Source organism: Quercus robur, chromosome 4, assembly GCF_932294415.1.
Source record: "Quercus robur chromosome 4, dhQueRobu3.1, whole genome shotgun sequence".
NCBI classification, from domain to species: Eukaryota; Viridiplantae; Streptophyta; class Magnoliopsida; order Fagales; family Fagaceae; genus Quercus; species Quercus robur.
This window is the reverse complement of record NC_065537.1, coordinates 75240552-75260492: the sequence shown is the minus strand read 5'-3', so window position 1 is coordinate 75260492 and position 19941 is coordinate 75240552. Positions and strand designations below refer to the sequence as shown.

Here is a 19941-nt window from a genome sequence, read left to right as displayed (position 1 = left end):
GATACTAAAATGATAATTTATGATTGAGAGTGTTATGACTTATGACACTATACAAGAAGAAAATAAAAATTTGAGTCTATTAGTTTTGTTTATAAGTTTTAATCACCAATAAAAAAAGATGGTAATTTTTGAGGCTGCACTTTTATACAATGAAATAACTTAATCTTTCAAGCATGAAAGCATTTTTAATGCATTCAAGAGTAAAAAGCCTAAATTTATTTTTACTGATCAATATCCTGCAATTGCAAAGGTATTAGCTAAGGTGTGCATTTGGCATTTGCTTAAAAACCCAGTTTTTTTTACTATTCAGCTTATTTTTGCTACTATTTATAAGTTCCATTACATTTTTTGGGACTATTCATAAGTCCTATTGTACTATTTCAGCCATCTTTTAATTTTATCTGCAGTACTTTCAGCAAAAAGTTTTCAGTTTCAACTAAATAAGTTGTTCCCAAACGAAGTCTAAGATTCTTTGTTCATTAAATGACATAAAGAGATAATGGCTAAATGTTACATGAATATGACATCTACTTTAGTGATGCAAAGTACTCAACTTAGTGAAAGTTTGAACAAAGACTTAAAAATTACTTGCTATTATATTTGGCTTGTCCATTTATTTTTTTTACAGTATTTTGAAAGTAGTAAAAGTGACATTAGGAATAGGAGATTGAGTATAACGTTAGGGAAAAATTACGTTTCTTGAGTTGGAAGAATTCAATTTCAAGAAATAACTTGGCATTAGAATGTTTACATTTTTTTTTTCAATTTAAATTTTCAACTGCTGAATTAGAATTTAACCCAAAGGACTATTTGATATGTTTACAAATTTTTTAAAAATTGAAAATAAACTTTTCAAAATTTACTTATTAAAATAAAAGTCTTAGTATATTTTCATCTTATATGATTTGAAATGTATGGTACGATGTCAATTGCATGATGATTCATCTCTTTCTTTTTCTTCTTCTTCTTTTTTTATTTTTAAATTTTTTTAATAAAATTTATAGAAAAAATAAATTTTCAATTTTAACATCCACACCATATTGATTTTTTTAATTATTTGACCAAAACACTAATTGGTTTTGGTGTTGTAAGTAAAACTTGAATATCAGGACTCTCTTATTTGCTGATAAAATACTTTATTAATTAAGCTAATTTGAATTTACAATAATTGTTATTTACTATTTACTATTAGAAAAAGACATTAATGGAATCATTTTTAGTGTAAATGAGATTCAAACCCTAATTCTTTGTACAAAAATAAGAGACTGAGAAAATCAGTAATATTTTTACCTCATAAAACAAATGTAGAAACTCATATCTAGTTAAGTCCCTAATAAATATGCATTAAAATTACTTATGAAATTGAACCAATGTCCATGATAGCATAGTAAAATCTAGATATAGTTCTTCAATGTACAATAATTTAATTTTTTTTTATAATTAATTTCAATCACATAATTGTATTGAGTGACACAACAAATTATATTCATGTTATATATTTGTAATAATTTTTTTTTTTTGCTAATAATATTATTTATAAAAAAATTATTTTATCCCAAAAAAAAAAAAAAAAGGTTCCCTAAAAAAAAGGTTCCCTAATTGTTGATGACTAAGAAACATGATTGTTTGGGTTAAATTTTTGGGCTGTTAGAAATATATACATTAATATGTGCTGCTGACCTTGCAGCTTGAACCTCTCCCCCCCTAACCCCCAAGCACTTCATGCATGGGGAGGTACCATCCCACTGACAAGGGTGGGGGGTATGATTGTTTGGGTTAAATATTGGGAAGCAAATTTAATTAAATGGAATTTTTACTCTTGTTTAATTAGTTTTGGAGTGGGTCTTTTGATTTTATACATTGCTTGGAACCTGAGGACCTGATAACATCCTGGTTTGCATTAGTGGCCCAAAATTCAAGCGGTTGTTATATTCAGTTTGGTACCCATTATATGTCATATGGACTTAGGATAAACATGAAGAATAGCCTAATCCTCCATATCGCATATTGGTTTCATAACTGTAGGACTTGGCTCTTGGACCATGGTGATTGTTTTAGGCAGTTATTTCTGTAGTGTGATGATATGTAACCCTTAATTTTGGTTAGGACTGGGAAAACTTTGACCAGTTGGTAATTATGTGTAATGTGTATACAGAAACATATTCCGCCTAAAGTTTACTTAGAAAAAATGAAAATGAAAAATGGTAACATATTGCATTCCTAACTAGTTTCTGACCTGATTTGTCTAGATAATTTGATTTGGTAGCTTGCGTAGTTATGGAAGCGGAATGATTGATGCATACCCTGAAGTGGATTTTTTTGTGCCATTCTTGAATTTGTTTGAAAACCTGAGTCATGCATGAACATGAACATAAGCATGCTTGTAAATGTCGTTGTTTAATTTCATTTTTCTGCAAATTTTTATATAATTGTAGGATTTTTCCATCCTGGACTAATGTTTGAAATTGTGTTTATTAGGCACTGCATTGGTTTCTTTCTCTTGTTGCCCATGCACAGTTATTTATCAGGAAATGTATATAGTTTATCTTGACACCTTTTTTTTTTTTTTTAATTTAATTTTTTATTTTTGAGAAGAATCTTGACACCAACTGTAAATCTGCCATATTCATTTTCTCTTTTCCGTTTCTTTTGGAATTTAAGGAACATGCAACTTGCTTAATTGTATTTGATTCTATGACAAACTGATTAAATAAATAAAAAAAGAAAACAGAAAGTTAAAGAGCATTGACATGTATCTCAATTTTAATCTTCACATTTAAATTTTAATAGGCTTAGTCCAACTTCATGTCTAATTGTATTTGTACGGTCATAGAGAGGGGAAGTGGAAATTAGAAGAAAAATCTCTTTACTTTTGAATAAATGTATCAAAGTGATAATTCACTTGATGGAATCTATCAAATAAATTTGTGCAATTAATATCATTTGCCTAGATTAATTTGTAGTGTCCTTGTTAACATCCAACTCAAAATTATCAAATTAATGGCCAGTTTAGGTGGTGGGTGCTGTAATCCGTCACAATTAACCGATTTGTGCACATTAATTTGTAGATCCATCATCCATCCTGCCCAATCCCACTAGTTTAAAACGTGGGTGCACAATGCTCATTGCAAATTGATCTCATATTAGTGTGTTTATTACAAAACATTATAGATCAGGGTGGACATTGCAACTGATCATAGTATAGGTTCGAGATCTACTAGTGACATCATAATTTCTAGCTACAATTATCCCCTAATTTAATATTTATATGTTTTCTTTCATGTTTGTACTTGAGATTTTCTGTTTTTTTTGATGAAATATCCTGATTATATATGTCATGCATGGATTTTAACATTCTCTTTTCCTATTCTTGTTCAGAAACTAAGATCGTGTAGCGGAAAGCATGGCCAAGCATCATCCAGATTTGATTATGTGCCGGAAGCAGCCAGGAATTGCTATTGGACGACTTTGTGAAAAATGTGATGGAAAGTGTGTAATATGTGATTCCTACGTGCGCCCTTGCACACTTGTTCGAGTTTGTGATGAATGCAACTATGGATCCTTTCAAGGTCGCTGTGTTATTTGTGGAGGAGTGGGTATTTCTGATGCCTACTATTGCAAAGAGTGTACACAGCAGGAGAAAGATAGGGATGGATGTCCAAAAATTGTCAATTTAGGGAGTGCCAAAACAGATCTATTCTATGAACGTAAGAAATATGGTTTTAAGAAAAGATGATGAGAATTGGATGGACATAGGTGTACTGCTATTAAACTGCTTTTTATTTTCTCAGTTTGAGATGAAGAATCTTGATATGTCGGGATTATGAGCATAGTATAGACACATATGTAGGCTTTTACATTGCTTTTATTATGCTTAAGCATTGCTGAAGACGGCAGATTTGAAATGCTGGAGCTATTTTAAAGTATTGAGTTTGTTTTCGTAGATACTACTGAGTTTTCACTTGTTATTTACAAAAGCTTCTGTGAGGACTACTATGATTGTTTTCTGTTGTGTACATCAGCTGTCACATCTCAATTTATTGACATCTTGATGTTGAAATTAGATTCCAGATCAGAGTGGGTAGATCTTATAGGAAGTTTAACTTTTATTTGAGAGGTTAGACTAACTTAACCCTTAATTTGATTCTCTCTTTTTGATATTATTTTGTCCATTATGTTTTGTGCATTAATCTCAAGTCAGTGATCTGGTTTTATGTACTAGATTTAATGTCAAGTATCTTGGGGCAGTGGCCATATATGGTGTGATCTTTGTGTGAGTGAAAATGCAAGTACTTCAGAAACTATTAGGATGTGTATCTCAGTTAATCAAGTTGCTGTAGTAGTAAATTCTTCTTGAAAGGAACCTGCCATGTTTAATGGTGTGGTTTTCCTAAGCCATTACAATAGCTTGGAAGAGTAAGCTCCCTTAAGCTTGGTTGGGCTCATAATGGCTCCCTGATTGGGCAGGCCTAGGCCCTATACCCAGCACAAATGATGACATTTGATATTGCAATGCACTATCCTACGCTTGAAAATGTGCTTCATATGCACATGGATGTGGATGCTCCTTTGCCAGTAATTCGAGTACCTTGCCTAATGCTACCTCTTTCCAGACGAGAGTATTTCTTCCTTCTTCAATGCAGTGGACAAAAGCGGTTGTCTTAGATTTTGTTTGTGTAAAATAAAGTACCAAATACATAGAATCACACAAAATCACCCTCAACACATCAGGTACTTCATCAATGTGCTAAGTTTTTACAAAATGATATAGTAACATCTAAAAATAAATGACCACTGTACAATATGCAAATCATTTCCCCCCTTATTTTATTCCTCTCTCTCTCTCTCATCCACAAAATTCTTTTCGGCTAGCAATGGAGGAAATAGGACTCTGCATCATGCAAGGCTACGGGGTTCCAACAATGTGACTGGGGAGATTATGGAGGTGGCGTTGGGGTGGGTGTGAGTTTGCAAATCAATTGGAAAGTTAGGTGTGAGTTTGCAAATTGATTTGGCTGTGATTGATGGGTTTTGTGGAAGGTTGTTGGGTCGAGAGTGGTGACACTGGCCCTTTGCATGGGTTGTTGAGTGTTTTTTTTGGGTGGTTGTTGGGCTTTGTGGTGCAGTGGCTGTGGTGGTTGGGTTTTGTGTGAAAATTTCTAGGTATTTGAGCAGTGGTTGGGTTTTTGTGAGGGTGGTTGCTATTGGGTTTGGTGTTTTTATTTTTATTATTTTTAATTTTAATGGATAAAAGTTGCTGACTTGCTGCTGGATTTTGGAATTGGGTAGGTAAAAAAATATTATTTTAATTAGCGGTATTGCAAAGGAAAAAAAAGAAAAAGAGATGTCGGATGTGTTTAAAAAGTTACCTATAAAAAAATGATTTGCTAAAAAGTGGGTAGTTAAAATAAATAATGAAATTTTTGGTGATGTAAAATAGATTTATTTATTTCTTTTGCACGTTGGGGGTTAAACACACTTATCCATTGGTATTGAACAGAGAAAAAAAAAGTCTCTCATGCAACCCAAACCTCAATACACTTTAATGGCCAATTTGGAGGGAGGGAGAGTAGAGTTCCAACTAGATTAAATTACAATGCAGCATTACAGTGAGCTACTCATTTGATGATGAGATTAAATAGCACACCATTGTTTAACTATTCAAACTAGATTAAATTACAGACTATGTTCTCCACTCCAACCTGACACACTAACCAAGTTCTCTTCTTGCACCAAACTTCTGAAATTATCTAAAGCCATGTCTATCCAAAGTCTGAAATGAGCACTTTGAGTTAAAACTGAGATCCTTTACCTTCCTACTGGATTTTATAGGACTTGGAAGGCCTTTTGAGCTTGGATATCTGCTAGAAACCACTAGTCTTGCCAATCCTACCACCACTTGGCACTTCAGTAGTAATAAAGGATATGAGTTTATTCTTATATGGTGAAGAGCTTTCAGAGCATGTATCAAAATTCATGGGCCTTATTTTTCACGAGCTCATTGATCTTGCCTTTTCCTTTGCAGATTTAGTTGCATTCATGTAAGCTGGAACAACAGGAGAGCTTGACAAAGAATTATGATCTCCCAAAGAGCATGGTCTCCTATAATGAATTGATACTCTGGGAACAAATGTTGGAGAATTCAATCCTTCCAACTTACTCTGTCCCTCAACATTTCTTAGCTTAAGTTGCCTTCTTTCATAGTCCTCTCTTTGTCTTCGATTTGAAGTCAAAGCCGAGTCCAAATCTTCAAGTTCTCTACTTAGGGTAATTTGTGTATTTACCCATTGATCCAACCAATGCCTTCATCTTCCACTTACTAAGTTTTGATCCATATCTGCTGACTACTGAAAATATTTTCAGTTGAAAACATCAGTAGTTGAACCAAAATTTGAGAAATATATAATCATAAGATCATAAAGCAAAAGGACCTTACCAGATGGATAAACCACTACTCCTTTATGCGTTCTCTCTTAAGCATGGTCTCTTTCCTACTCATAAACAATGCAACTGACTCTTCCTTTGACAAAACACTGTCATCCCACCTTCTTTGATTCATTGTGTCTATCTGAAAATCATAACATTTTGCCATCCATAACTTAGAGACAAAGTAAGTTAAAATACTATAATGTAAAATGGTTAAGCAGAAGACTAATGTTCCTGAAAGAGATAAATGAGAAACAGGTTTTTATGGGAGTTGTGTTGTTCACAATAGAATAAGCCAGTTCTTGCAGCATCACATACCCTTGTTATCTTGTCTTTCCAATTCTGCGATTGTTCACTTCCATCATAATTCTAAGTGCCTTCCACCATTCCAAATATTCTTGCACAGCCTTGTGACTGAATAATTACAGTGGACTGGAAGAACTTTAGGGTAGTTATAGTTTGGCATCATACTGCTCTGCCTCACAATTCCCTTCTAAGTCCACAAAGTTTTCCTTGCCTGCAAAACTCTCACAAATATTTTCATAATTATACAATCTGTGAGAACTTAAAAAACAGGTCTAATTTGTGTTCCCCCCCCCCCCCCTCCCCGCCACTATTATTAGAGTTAAAAGTAGACATAAATTTTCTGTCAATACCAAATTCCTGATATATGTTTTCTTCTATCCAGCAGAACTATATCATATATATAGTTTTCAACACATGTCAATTACCAGAAAAAAAATAAAAATTTGAGAAAGGAGATATGAGATAGAGAGACCTTCTTTAAACTCACAAGGTAACCCTGAAAGGCAGACTGAATTCTAGTGGCAGCAAATTCATGGATTTCTCTCACACAGTGATGGTTGGACTGAGGGGCTTCACCTTGAACTCTAATGACTGAAAACTCTTCCACTTCATTTACACATTGATGGTTATATTGAGGGGTGAACTGGACAACCGCAACAACAATTAGAGCAGTCGTAACAGCTGCTTCAGCAGCAGCAGTGGTGGCATGGGCCACAGCAAGAGCATGCTTGATCTGCTCTTCCCCAGCCTCACCAAGAGTTCTTTCATTTAATGATGACGGTGAAGTGAGCGAGGCTAATCTTTTGATCTTAAGCCCTCCAAAAATCCTGATAATTGTTCTAGCAGTGAGGAACAGAATCAAAGACCAAAACTGAACAAGTAAGCAAATTAATTTACCATTTCTTGTTTAGAGTTTGTCTCTCTTATAAAGAACCTCTGCACTATGTTGAACCAGCTCTTCTTCTTAGCCATTGGAGAACCAATAAATTACATTGGTCTAAGAAGGTTCTGATTGATTCTGCAACTTCGCTGGTAGGGTGGTTTCTGGTAGTACATACATGCATCAGTTCAGAAAAAGAAGTTAAAAACCAATACCAATACAGAATACTATTGATTAGTACTTATCAAAAAGAATACTATTGATTAGTAATGGAGCAGATTAGTCAGTGAACTTGATGATAATCGACTCGTAAACTTTTACTCCTTGTAAGATTTGAAAACTGGATTCTAAGAAGAATAAGGTAGAACCTCAAAGCCACTTTGCAAAAGCAATTCTCTAGTTTCTCAAATTGACAAAAAATTAATGCTTTGGAAATTGTACATTAGTACATCTTTGTAGAATGTGAATGATATTTAATAATTTCTTACCAATCTGCAATATCATCTATTAATGGTATTCAGCAAATCAAACAAGATTCACCACATCAAGAAATTTATTTTCTCTTCGACATGGATGCTAAGTCAGAGTGAAAGTCTTAAATTCTGGTCAAGAAGAGGACTAGTCTGCATAAAAGAGGAAGCTGTAGAATTGGCATGCTAACAAGCATTAGTGAGGATTTTCCTGGGATTTGATCAACCCAGCGTTTAGAAAATCACTAATGCCACTCAGCAATGTCTTCCTAACTGCTCAAATCCTTCGAACTAGGTGTTTTGCATTGCACAATAATGGCTGCAATCCTCAGAGCGACTAGTAGGTACAACTGCAGCTACCACACCTTTAATAAGTGCATGGATTGAGCTTTCACAAATTGTCTGAGAAAGTACTACGGATTTACTTTTAGCCAACCAACTTTAACAGTGTATCACAATTTGGTTCCTCATTTGATCTTTGCAAACAAAGCTTGCACCTAGCAAGCAACTCTTCCTTTTGTAGTACTTCTACTGAGATCCAAAATTTGGTTCCCTGTTTGATTTTAAATTCAACAAATCGTTTCCAATTGTAGACAGGGGGGGTTTAAAGCTACATTTAGGGAATGATTCCCAGTCATTGCTTTGTGACAGATCATGACCACATGCCTGCCGTAATTAAGAGCTTGAGAAAGATCGGCAGCCTTTCCTTCGAGCATGGCTCTATAAAACTGCATTCCAAATAGCCCAAGGAGTGGCTGCAATTACAACAATAATAGAATAAGAAAAATCAGTATCCAAAGAGCATCTCTCCACCCAAATAGGAGCCAATTAGTACCATAAAATGAGCTCCAGGGGGGAGCACTTTAAGATAGATTTCTAACCAGTTAAAAAAATATATATTGCAGAGAATATGAATCAATAATGCATGCAATATAAGAAGTTAAAATGAAATAACTATTGCTATTCATTTATTTAATAATAAAAATTTTAACATTTAAATGAAATTCTAATATTTATGAAATACCTGCCATCTGCAGCACAGGTGAAATGAGAAACATATTTTTTTTATGGGAGTTGTGTTGTTCACAATAGAAGAAGCCAGTTCTTGCTGCATTACATACCCTTGTCATATTGTCTTTCCAATTCTGCGATTGTTCACTTCCAACATAATTCCAAGTGCCTTCCACCATTCCAAATATTCTTGTGCAGCCTTGTGACTGAATAATTACAATGGACTGCAAGAGCTTTAGGGTAGTCATGGTTTGGCATCTTACAGCTCTGCCTCATAATTCCTTTTCCCGCAAAGCTTTCCTTGCCTGCAAAACTCTCCCACATATTTTCATCAAAATTATACAATCTGTGAGAACTTTAAAAAAATAGGTCTAATTTGTGTGTGTGTGTGTGTTTTTTCTCCTGCTATTATTAGAGTTAAAAGTTGACATAAATTTGCTGTCAGTACCAAATTCTGATATATGTTTTCTTCTAACAGGCAGAACAATATCATATACATAGTTTCCATCACATATCAATTAGCGGATAATAAATAAAATTTGAGGAAGGAGATATGAGATAGAGAGACCTACTTTAAACACAAAAGGTAACCCCAAAAGGCAGACTGAATTCTAATGGCTGCAAATTCATGGATTCTCTCACACATTGATAGTTGGACTGAGGGGCTTCACCTTGAACTCTAATGACTGAACCTTCCACTTGATTTACACATTGATGGTTATATTGAGGGGTGCTGGTGAACCAGACAATCTCAGCAGCAACTAGAGCAGTTGTAACAGCTGCTTCAGCAGCAGCAATGTTGGCATGGGCCACAGCAAGAGCATGCTTGATCTGCTCTTCCTCAGCCTCACCTAGATTTCTTTCATTTAATGATGATGGTGCAGTGAGCGAGGCTAACCTTTTGATCTTAAGCCCTCCAAAAATCCATTTCCTTCTCCTATCCTGATAATTGTTCTAGCAGTGAGGAACAGAATCAAAGACCAAAACTGCACAAATAAGCAAATTACTTTACCATTTCTTGTTTTGAGTTTGTCTCTCTTATAAAGAACCTCTTCACTGTGTTGAACCAGCTCTTCTTCTTAGTCATTGGAGAACCAATAAATTACATTGGTCTAAGAAGGTTCTGATTGATTCTGCAACTTTGCTGGTAGGGTGGTTTCTGGTACTACATACATGCATCAGTTCAGAAAAAGAAGTTAAAAGACCAATACCAATACAGAATACTATTGATTAGTAATGGAGCAGATTAGCCAGTGAACTAAATAACAATTGACTTGTAAACTTTTACTCCATGTATAAGAATTGAAAACTGGATGCCAAGAAGAATAAGTTAGAGCCTCAAAACCATTTTGCAGAAGCAATTGTCTAGTTTCTCAAATTGCCAAGAAATTATTACTTTGGAAATAGTACATTAGTACATCTTTGTAGAATGTGAATAAAATTAAAGAATTTCTTACCAATCTGCAATATCATCTATTAGTGGTATTCAGCAAATCAAACAAGATTCACCACATCAAGAAATTCATTTTCTCTTCAACATGGATGCTAAGTCAGAGAGAAAGCCTTAAATTCTGGTCAAGAAGAGGACCAGGCCGCATAAAAGAGGAAGCTGTAGAATTGGCCAGCTAACAAGCGTTAGTGAGGATTTGCCTGGGATTTGATCAACCCAGAGTTTAGAAAATCATGAACGCTGCTCAGCAATGTCTTCCTTAATTGCTTAATCTCCGAACCTGGTGTTTTTCATTGCACAACAAAGGCTGCAAACCTCAGAGCTACTAGTAGGTACAACTGCAGCTACCACACCTTTAATAAGTGCATGGGTTGAGCTTTCAAGAATTATCTGAGAAAGTACTATGGATTTCTTTTTAGCCAACCAACTATAACAGTGTACCACAATTTGGTTCCTCATTTGATCTTTGCAAACAAAGCTTGCACCTGGCGAGCAACTCTCCCTTTTTGTACTAACTTCTACTAAGATCTGAAATTTGGTTCCCAATTTGATCTTAGATTCAACAAATCATTTGCAATTATAGATAGGAGGTTTAAAGCAACATTTAGGGAATGAGTCCCAGCCATTGCTTCTTGACAGATCATGATCTTGTGCTTGCAGTAATTAAGAGCTTGAGTAGCATCAATAGTCTTCCCTTGAGTAGCAGTAATTAAGAGCTTGGCTCTATAATACTGCATTTCCAAATAGCCCAAAGAGTGGCTGCTATTACAACAATAATGGAATAAGAAAGATCAGTATCCAAAGAGCATCTCTCCATCCAAATAGGAGCCAATTAGTACCGTAAAATGACCTCCCAGGGGAGCACTTTAGGACAGATTTCTAAACAGTTAAAAAAATGAATTGCAGAGAATATGAATCAATAATGCATACAATGCAAGAAGTTAAAAAGAAATAAATATTGCTTTTCATTTATTTAATAATAAATTTTTTACATTTAAATGAAATTTTGATATTTATGAAATACCTGCCATCTGCAGCGCAGGTGACAATGCTTTGATCAATCTATGCAAGGAACAATATTTGTTTTGAAATGACATTTTGTGCACATCTACTGATCATCATGTCGCAGAACACAACATGTAGCCTGCAATCATCAAATCACAGCTGATAGCCAACCCAATAACTCAAATAAATTATTATATATAAGAGGCATTAATGAGGTGAAATTTCAAACACGATACAATACCTCTTTTAGGCATTTTATCATACAGCTGCGTGTCCAAGCATATATGGTTTGCAACTTTGCATAATTTAACTATAAGAGATATTGATGAGGTAAAAAAATTGAACATATGGTAACCAAAATTTAACATACCTCCACGTTTTGAAATTCCAATAGAAGGTTTATCAGTTCCAAAGCTAGTCTCTGTTGCAACAATGCAAGAATTAGCTTGGGTTAGGTTTTGAATTATTGAAATCATATTGCATTTTAAATACAAACACAGAATATTTTCTTGTATTCAGCTTTGGACATGTAAATACGTAATGAACAATGTTATGAAACCAATTAAATATCTAAACTTTTTTCCTCTTTGTTTATTGCTGCTCCTCCTTCTCTAATGAAGTGGTCAAGATCAACATAAGTTATGAAATAGTCTAGATCATTTATATCATACTAATATTAGGTCGTTTTAAGGAAACAAAAATATATGCAAGGCACGACAAATGTTTAAAACGACATTCTGCACAAGCATAGTACTAAAAGGGCATTCTGCCATTCTCTGAACATTTACTGATAACCTGCAATCATCAAATCACAGCTGATAGCCAAGCCAATAATTTAAACAAATTACAAAGTATATGAGATATTGATGTAGTAATAAAATTTCAAACACTATAAAATATCTCTTTTAGGCATTTTATCGAATAGCTGCCTGCCCGAGCATAAAGTGTTCACATTATTCAAATAAATTACAAACTATTTGACTCTAAAATTTCAGAGTGCCAGAAGTTCAATTGTTAAAAGAGGAAAATAATTAAATTTAACTTACCTCCGTGTTTTGAAATTCCAATATAACGTTTAGCGGTTCAGAAGCTAGTCTCTGCTGCAACACTGCAAGAATTAGCCTGGGTTAGGGTTTGAATTATTAAAATTGTATTGTTCATATACAAACATAGAGGATTTTGTTGTATTCTGCTTTTGATGTCAACAATGTAATGAGAAATATTATGAAACCAAATAATGTTGTACCTGGAAGGAAGGAGTAACTATTATGAGTAAATATTGCTCTTTGTTTTACAATTTTTTTATTGCTGCTCCTCCTCCACCTCATAGACAGACCTATTATCAATCAGAACGCAAGGGACGTTGGCTATCTTGGACCACTCTCGCCCGCCTTTCTTGCAGTGTTGTTTCAGCAATGGACACTCCTTAATATAAAGATGCAGAAGCGAGGGAGGTAGGCCCTTCTCTGGGAGAGATGCGAGTTTAGGGCAATATCCGATTTCCAATTGTTCAAGAGCAGAGAGATTTTGAAAGCCCAAAGAAGATAGAATTACAATATTTGGAATGCTCCAAATCGCTAGCTGGGTAAGAGAGGAAGGAAGCGTCATCGTCAGCTTCCCATCTTGCTCATCTGGAAACGACTGCCAATCTGGAATTCCACCAACAATACAGAGTGATGTAAGAGAGGTTAGTCTGTGCAATCCCCACACAGTTACTTGCTTACAGATATTCTCCCCGCCAAATGAGATTGATGTTAGACTGGTGGGGTAACCCTCTTCTGGAAAGTATATGACGATATAAAGAGAATTGAGGTTCGGCATGCAATTGGGCCAGGCCTCCAGTTTCTCACAGTATTGGATCGAAAGCTTTCTCAGGCTGGTGGGGAGTAACCCTCCATCTGGGAAGGAAACAAAACTAGGGCAGCGGCTTATCCCAATATAATTGAGGTGGCAGAGTTTGTGCAGGCCCACCGGTAAGGATTTCAACTTTGCACAACTTCCGATATGAACAAATTCAAGAGACGCATTGTTGGGTAAGTTGTTCGCTATTGACTCCATCTTTGGACAGCTCCGTACAGAAAGGTATTTAAGAGCTGTAGGTAACTCGTTTTTTGATGATAAGGATGTGAACTCTACGCATGACGAAATATGAAGGCGTTTAAGCGTGGTAGGTAGGTCGCCACTTGATGATAAGCATTTTAGAGATGGACAGTGCTTAATAGACAAGTCCTCAAGAAGAGAAGAAGAATTAGAAGAAGCCTCTCCCTCATCTACCAAAAACTGCAAATTCTCACAATCTCTTATATCTAGCGTTTTCAAATTTTGAGGCAACTGACCTCTTGAAATCAACGTCAAAGAATTACAACTCCAAATGCTTGCCTTTTCCAAACATGTACAATTAGAGATTGACAAGGATTTCAAACCACTACAACCCTCAATATTTAGTGTCCTTAAAGTAGATGTCAAGCTGATGTTGACAAGGCTTGAGCAATCTCTTATATCCAGCGATATAAGGGATATGAATTCATCCTGCCACAAAGATGTTAGCTCCTTACAATTATCTATCTTTAGATTTTCCACCTTAGCTAACCCATGCATGAACTCCTCCGTCAAGCTTTTCACATATGGAATAGAAAGAATAGTTGACTTTGGAAAGCAGAACTCATCTGTACTTCTGCTCACCACCCCTTTACATCCCTTAATTTCTAATGCATGAAGCTTTGGGAAGTTTGGAATTGAAACGTCCAATTGCTCACATCCATTAATAGAAAATTTTTCCAATAATGGAACATGGTGAGGCAATTTTCCTTGCAATTTAGGGCATTCAGAAATAGAAAGCTCACGCAACCGAGAGAATTCTTCATATTCAACTTTGCATGGAATCCAATCTTTCCATTCTTGCATATCCTCAAAGCAAAGTGTCTCTAAGGATCGGAAAGGCTTTGGGCAATCTTCCCCATAAAACTCACGACCAATGATTTCCACTGCAGACAATCCTACCAGGGCAAGGTCTCTCAAGGATGGTAATTGTCCAATTGCAGGTAAAGATGTACATTTTTTGCACCTCTCAATCCGTAGGCACACCACATTAGAAAATGATGGATGTCCAAACCAAGTTGGGAATTTCGCACCAACATAGCCATCAATTGAAATTTCTTTCACTGTTGTCGAAGGTCGTAGCATCTCAAGAATATCTAGACTAGCTCTTGCATCTTGTAAATCATCAAGCTCAGACTCCCATTTCATCACTAATACATCTAAATTCTTCTTACCAATTAAATTTGCCCTTCTTGCATCCTCAACGTCAAGCATGTTCTCTAAGTGTGAAATGCAAAGTGTTCCTTTAAGAGACTCCAAGTTCATCAAGTCTCCTATCTTAGATCCAGTATCTTTCCCAACAACAAAATTAGACAATGTTTGTAGGTTTTTTAATTCTTTTATTCCCACTGGCATTTCTACAATTGAATTCACATTTGTAATATCGAGATGCCTAAGATTGACTAGATTCCCAATTTTCTCTGGTAACTTTATTAGACGGTTGCAACCTTTCAATAGCAATGTTTGCAAGTTGTACAAAGAACTTATGGATTTTGGTAACCTTGTAATATTAGTATCAGAAAGGTTTAGGTATCTTAGATATTTCAAATCACCGATTGAACTTGGTACCTCAACAAATTGATATCCGCATAAAGATAATACCCTCATGTATCTTAATTGTGGTAGCCAACAATTAGAAATGTAGTTTGTTAAGTAGCCCAACTCATTTATTGGTAGCGGTAGGAAGGTCCGTAAATGCATATTTTTGGGGAAGTCTTCAAACCTTTTCATGCCTTCATAAAAACTTCGAAGGTAAGAGAAATGACGTACCTTTGTAGAAATCTCAAATTGCTTATTTCCATCCAATACATCTTCCAATCTACAGCACAAGCCTCTTGCTGCCCATTGAGCTAAATCATTGATAAGATCATGCATGACGAAGAGTGATCCATTGCTGCTTGACCGTTGAAAAAATGATCTCCTAAGGAGATCACAAAAACACTCATCACCAAGATCTTCCATTAACTTGTTTCTTTCTGTTTCTTGGAAAAATCCTTCTGCCATCCATAGCAAAACTAACTCTTTCTTCTCAAATTCATAATCTTTTGGGAATAGTGAACAATAAGCAAAGCACCTCTTTAAATGAGAAGGGAGATATTGGTAGCTCAATTTAAGAATTGGAAAAATGCTGCTTTTTTCCTCTGGAATATCCCAAATCTTGCTATCTAATACATCTTTCCACTCGTCATGATCATGTTTAGTGCGTAAAAGGCCTCCAAGTACTTTTGCCGCCAAAGGTGAGCCCTTACACTTGTCTAAGATTTTTCTACCAATTTCTTCGAGTTTTGGATGTGCAGTATAATCTGTTGTCCCCAATGCATGTTGGCTAAATAGATTCCAAGAAGCATCACTTGACAACTCTTTCAACTCATAGGTTGGAGTAGTTCCCATTGTTGATGAAACACCATAATTCCGAGTTGTGACAATAATCTTACTTCCTAGAGCCCCAAATTCAAATGGACTACGTAGCTTAGTCCAGTCATCGTAGTTTTCATTCCAAACGTCATCCAAAATGAGCAAAAACTTCTTACCAAACAATGTTTCCTTTAGTTTGACTTGCATTAAATTTAAATCATTAGCATCAAATTGCCCAAAAGTCACAGATTGTAGAATTGCTTTAGTCACCCTTATAATGTCAAATTCTTCAGAAACACAAACCCATACTTTCAAATCAAAATAACGGCTCACCTCATCGTCATTGTAGACTAGTTTGGCAAGAGTTGTCTTCCCAAGTCCTCCCATACCAACAATGGGAATCACAGAGAGTTGAGCATCACTCAGTTCACCACTCAGCAACAACTTGACAATAGCCTTTTTATCTTCTTCTCTGCCGTAAACACGACCTTCATTCACCAAAGAAGTTGTGGGCACCCTTAATCTTGTTGCTCTAGTTCTTCCCAGGCCTGCATTTTCTCTCAACTCCAGATCTTTCTTATCAGTCACTATATTTTGCAGTCTTGTATCAATCTCTTCAATCTTGGACCGCATTGAGGTAGCAAAACTTCGATTCGAACCAATACAAGCATCAACGATCTTCCGTACCTTACTTGTGCTGGGTTCAGGGTTCAACTTGCGTCGCAAAGCTTCAGTAGCAAACTCGTCCAAGATGTCGTCCACATCATAGGCCAAGTCTTCCAGCTCATCCAACCAGAACTTCACGAGCCTGTTTGTCATCTGCTTCTCTTCTGCGTCATCCAGAACTGCATGGATCTTCATCAAAGTTGTCCTCCACCTCTTGAGGTCAGCATCGACTTTCTCTTCCTGAAAGAACTTCAGCAGATCATAGGAAGTTAATTTGTCAAACAGCTTGCCAAAGAAAGCGGATAAAGCAGCCTCTCCAATTACAGACATGATTCGCTCGTGGGAAATAAGGAAATAAAGTATCTAGAGTGAAACTTCTGATCAGAAAATTGAGTTCGGAGTGAAGACTGAAAGAACTTTACTTTGTTCTGTGAAAGTAGAAGAAATCTGCATAGTGTTTTCTTAGGTTTTGCAGTGAGAGACTTTTCCACAGAAGAATTGGTGGAAAAGATAAGATATTTGATGACATTAGGTAGAAACGGGTGGATGAGAAAAAAAAGACAAGAAAAAAAAAAATTGGAATGAAAAGATGACAAAAAAGAGGCAGGAGGGTTTGGTGGGATTTTTTTTTTAATTACAATTATAATAGTCCACAACAAATTAAAAATAAAATATATCACAATAGCTTTGGTGTGAACGTCAAAAGGGAATTAATATTTTATGACCACAGTTAAAAACAAAGACACATATGAAAATATGGTGATATTTTATTACGTATTTGATATCATAATTTCACAATAATTTTAAAAAGAAGTTTATTTAGCAAATTATTATTATCTCTTATTTTGATTTACTACTAACATTTTTTTTTTTTTAATCTATCTTAACAACATGTCACATAGTTTTTTTTTTAAGTAGTTACATAGATTTTATTGTGAAATTTTTGTGAAAATATTGTACCCTTATCTACTATTAATAACTTGTCACATAATTTTTTATTAAAAAAAACAATTACATATATTTTATTGTAAAATTTTTGTAGAAATATTGTATCCATAACTTGCATTATAGCAAAAAAAATGTTTGAAAATAGCCATTATTTTACAATATTTTCACAACAAATTATAGTGGTAAGTTGTTTTTCATTCTAATTTAATTCATCGCTTAAATTACATTTTTACCCACCCATAACAACCAATAATAACCGACTATTTAGAATTTATTATGAAAGTATTATGAAAATGTTGTGAAAAAAAAGAAGAAGAAGAAGAAGAAAGATAAGTATCAATAATTGTCAATTTACGGAGTACCAAAACGGACCTATTCTATGAACGTAAGATATATATAGTGTGTGTTTGTATTCAGCTTCTGCGTTTCCAAGCTGCGTTTTGCTTTTTTTTTTTTTTTTTTTTTTCACGCGTTTTGAGTATTACGGTTACTGTTCAATAAACAGTAACCGCAAAAGTTGACTTTCTGCAGTAAACAGTACACATATGCACTGTTCACGGACCCACAAATTTCATTTTTTATCAATTTTTTCATAAAAAATGGGTTCCACAGTACTATTCACACATTTAAAAATTATTTTGCTACAGTGTTTTTAGTTTCAGTTTCAACAAAATAAGTTCTATCCAAACACACCCATAGTTTTAAGAAAAGATGATGAGAATTGGATAGACATATGTGTACTGCTGTTAAACTGCTTTTTATTTACTCAGTTTGAGATGAAGAATCCTAAGTCCTAACATGTAGGGATTATGAGCATAGTATAAACACATACATAGGCTTTTACATTGCTTTTATTATGCTTAAGCATTGCTGAAGATGGCAGATTTGAAATGCTAGAGCAATTTTAATGTATTGAGTTTGTTTTCATAGATACTACTGAGTTTTCACTTGTTACTTACAAAAGCTTCTGTTCCAACCACTATGATTGTTTTCTGTTGTGTACATGAGCTGCTATATTTCAATTTATTGACATCTTGATGCTGAAATTGGATTCCAGATCAGAGTGGGTGGATCTTATGGGAAATTTAGCTTTCATTTGAGAGGTTAGACTAACTTAAACCTTAATTTGATTCTCTCTTTTTGATATTATTTTGTCCATAATGTTTTGTGCATTAATCTCAAGTTAAAGATTGGGTTTTATGTACTAGACTTAATGTTAAGTATCCTGGGGGCAGTGACCATATGTTGGTATGTGGTATGATTTTAGTGTTAGTGAAAATGCAGGTACTTTCAAAACTATTAGGATGTGTATCTCAGTTAATCAAGTTGCTGTAATAGTAAATTTTTGAAGCGAACTTGCAATGTTGTTTAATGATACGGTTTTCTTAATCCCTTATAATAGCTTGGAAGAGTAAGCTCCCTTCAACTTGGTTGGGCTCATAATGGCTCCCTGATTGGGCTGGCCTAGGCCCAATTTCTAGCACAATTTATAACATTTGATATTGTGCTGGAAATTGATGAAATAGAGTATCCAATTATAGTTTCTCAAAAAAAAAAAAAAAAAAAAGAGTATCCCATTATTGTGGAATTTTCTTCTTTTTTTTTGGTTCAATTTCTTTCTAAGTATGTGACAACCCAATAATTTTGGTGGTGTTTGTAATGCACTATCCTACGCTTGAAAATGTGCTTCATATGCACATGGATGTGGATGCTCCTTTTCCAGTAATTTGAGTACCTTGCCTAATGCTACTACCTCTTTTCGGATGAGAGAATTTCTTCCTCCTTCAATGTAGTGGACAAAAATGGTTTGTCTTAGTTTTTGTTTGTGTGTATGGGGTTAGATTATACTATGGTATATATTGAGCTCCCTTCAGCTTGGTTGGGCTCATAATGGCTCCCTGATTGGGCTGGCCTAGGCCCCATATACAACACAATTTATAACATTTGATATTGTAATGCACTATCCTACGTTTGAAAATGTGCTTCATATGCACATGGATGTGGATGCTCCTTTTGCAGTAATTCGAGTACCTTGCCTAATGCTACTTGTTATCAAATGAGAGTATTTCTTCCTTCTTCAATGTAGTGGACAAAAATGGTTTGTCTTAGTTTTTGTTTGTGTGTATGGGGTTAGATTATACTATGGTATATATTGAGCAGTGCATGTTGCTCCATGCGTCCCTTTACTGATCCAAACCCCATATATCAACATACATACCAGACTATAGCATAGACTTTAGCTTCTGGCTTCTGGCACACAAACTGAAACGTGCAAAAGGAACCATCAATGCAGGTCTCTTTGATGCATTCTCCTTACTGTGGTCTGA

The 19941-nt window shown here is 35.1% G+C and overlaps 2 protein-coding genes across 8 annotated transcripts in view; one reads left to right on the top strand and one right to left on the bottom strand.

The window, feature by feature from the left end:
• The window catches only part of LOC126724246 (PHD finger-like domain-containing protein 5A), an 88982-nt gene extending 85037 nt beyond the window's left edge, over positions 1-3945 (top strand). The window contains exons 2-3 of one of the 2 annotated variants that reach the window (XM_050428755.1): positions 2479-2533; positions 3379-3945. In XM_050428755.1, coding sequence (XP_050284712.1) covers positions 3404-3736 — 333 coding nt within the window. In that variant the 5' untranslated portion in view covers positions 2479-2533; positions 3379-3403 and the 3' untranslated portion in view covers positions 3737-3945. The remainder of the gene's footprint in view (positions 1-2478; positions 2534-3378) is intronic. The other variant, XM_050428754.1, reaches the window with a different exon arrangement.
• LOC126724230 (putative disease resistance RPP13-like protein 1) overlaps positions 1-19941 on the bottom strand; it is a 134388-nt gene that overhangs the window by 44089 nt on the left and 70358 nt on the right. Inside the window, exons 3-11 of one of the 6 annotated variants that reach the window (XM_050428730.1) lie at positions 12795-13495; positions 12595-12645; positions 11919-11969; positions 11568-11687; positions 10551-11305; positions 10106-10258; positions 9666-10035; positions 9107-9398; positions 8101-8837 (exon numbers count right to left, since the gene is read on the bottom strand). In XM_050428730.1, the coding sequence (XP_050284687.1) occupies positions 12851-13495 (645 nt within the window). In that variant the 3' untranslated portion in view covers positions 8101-8837; positions 9107-9398; positions 9666-10035; ... (4 more) ...; positions 12595-12645; positions 12795-12850. Of the gene's footprint in view, positions 1-8100; positions 8838-9106; positions 9399-9665; positions 10036-10105; positions 10259-10550; positions 11306-11567; positions 11688-11918; positions 11970-12594; positions 12657-12794; positions 13885-19941 lie in introns of all 6 variants that reach the window. The other 5 variants (XM_050428727.1, XM_050428726.1, XM_050428725.1 and 2 more) reach the window with 5 other exon arrangements.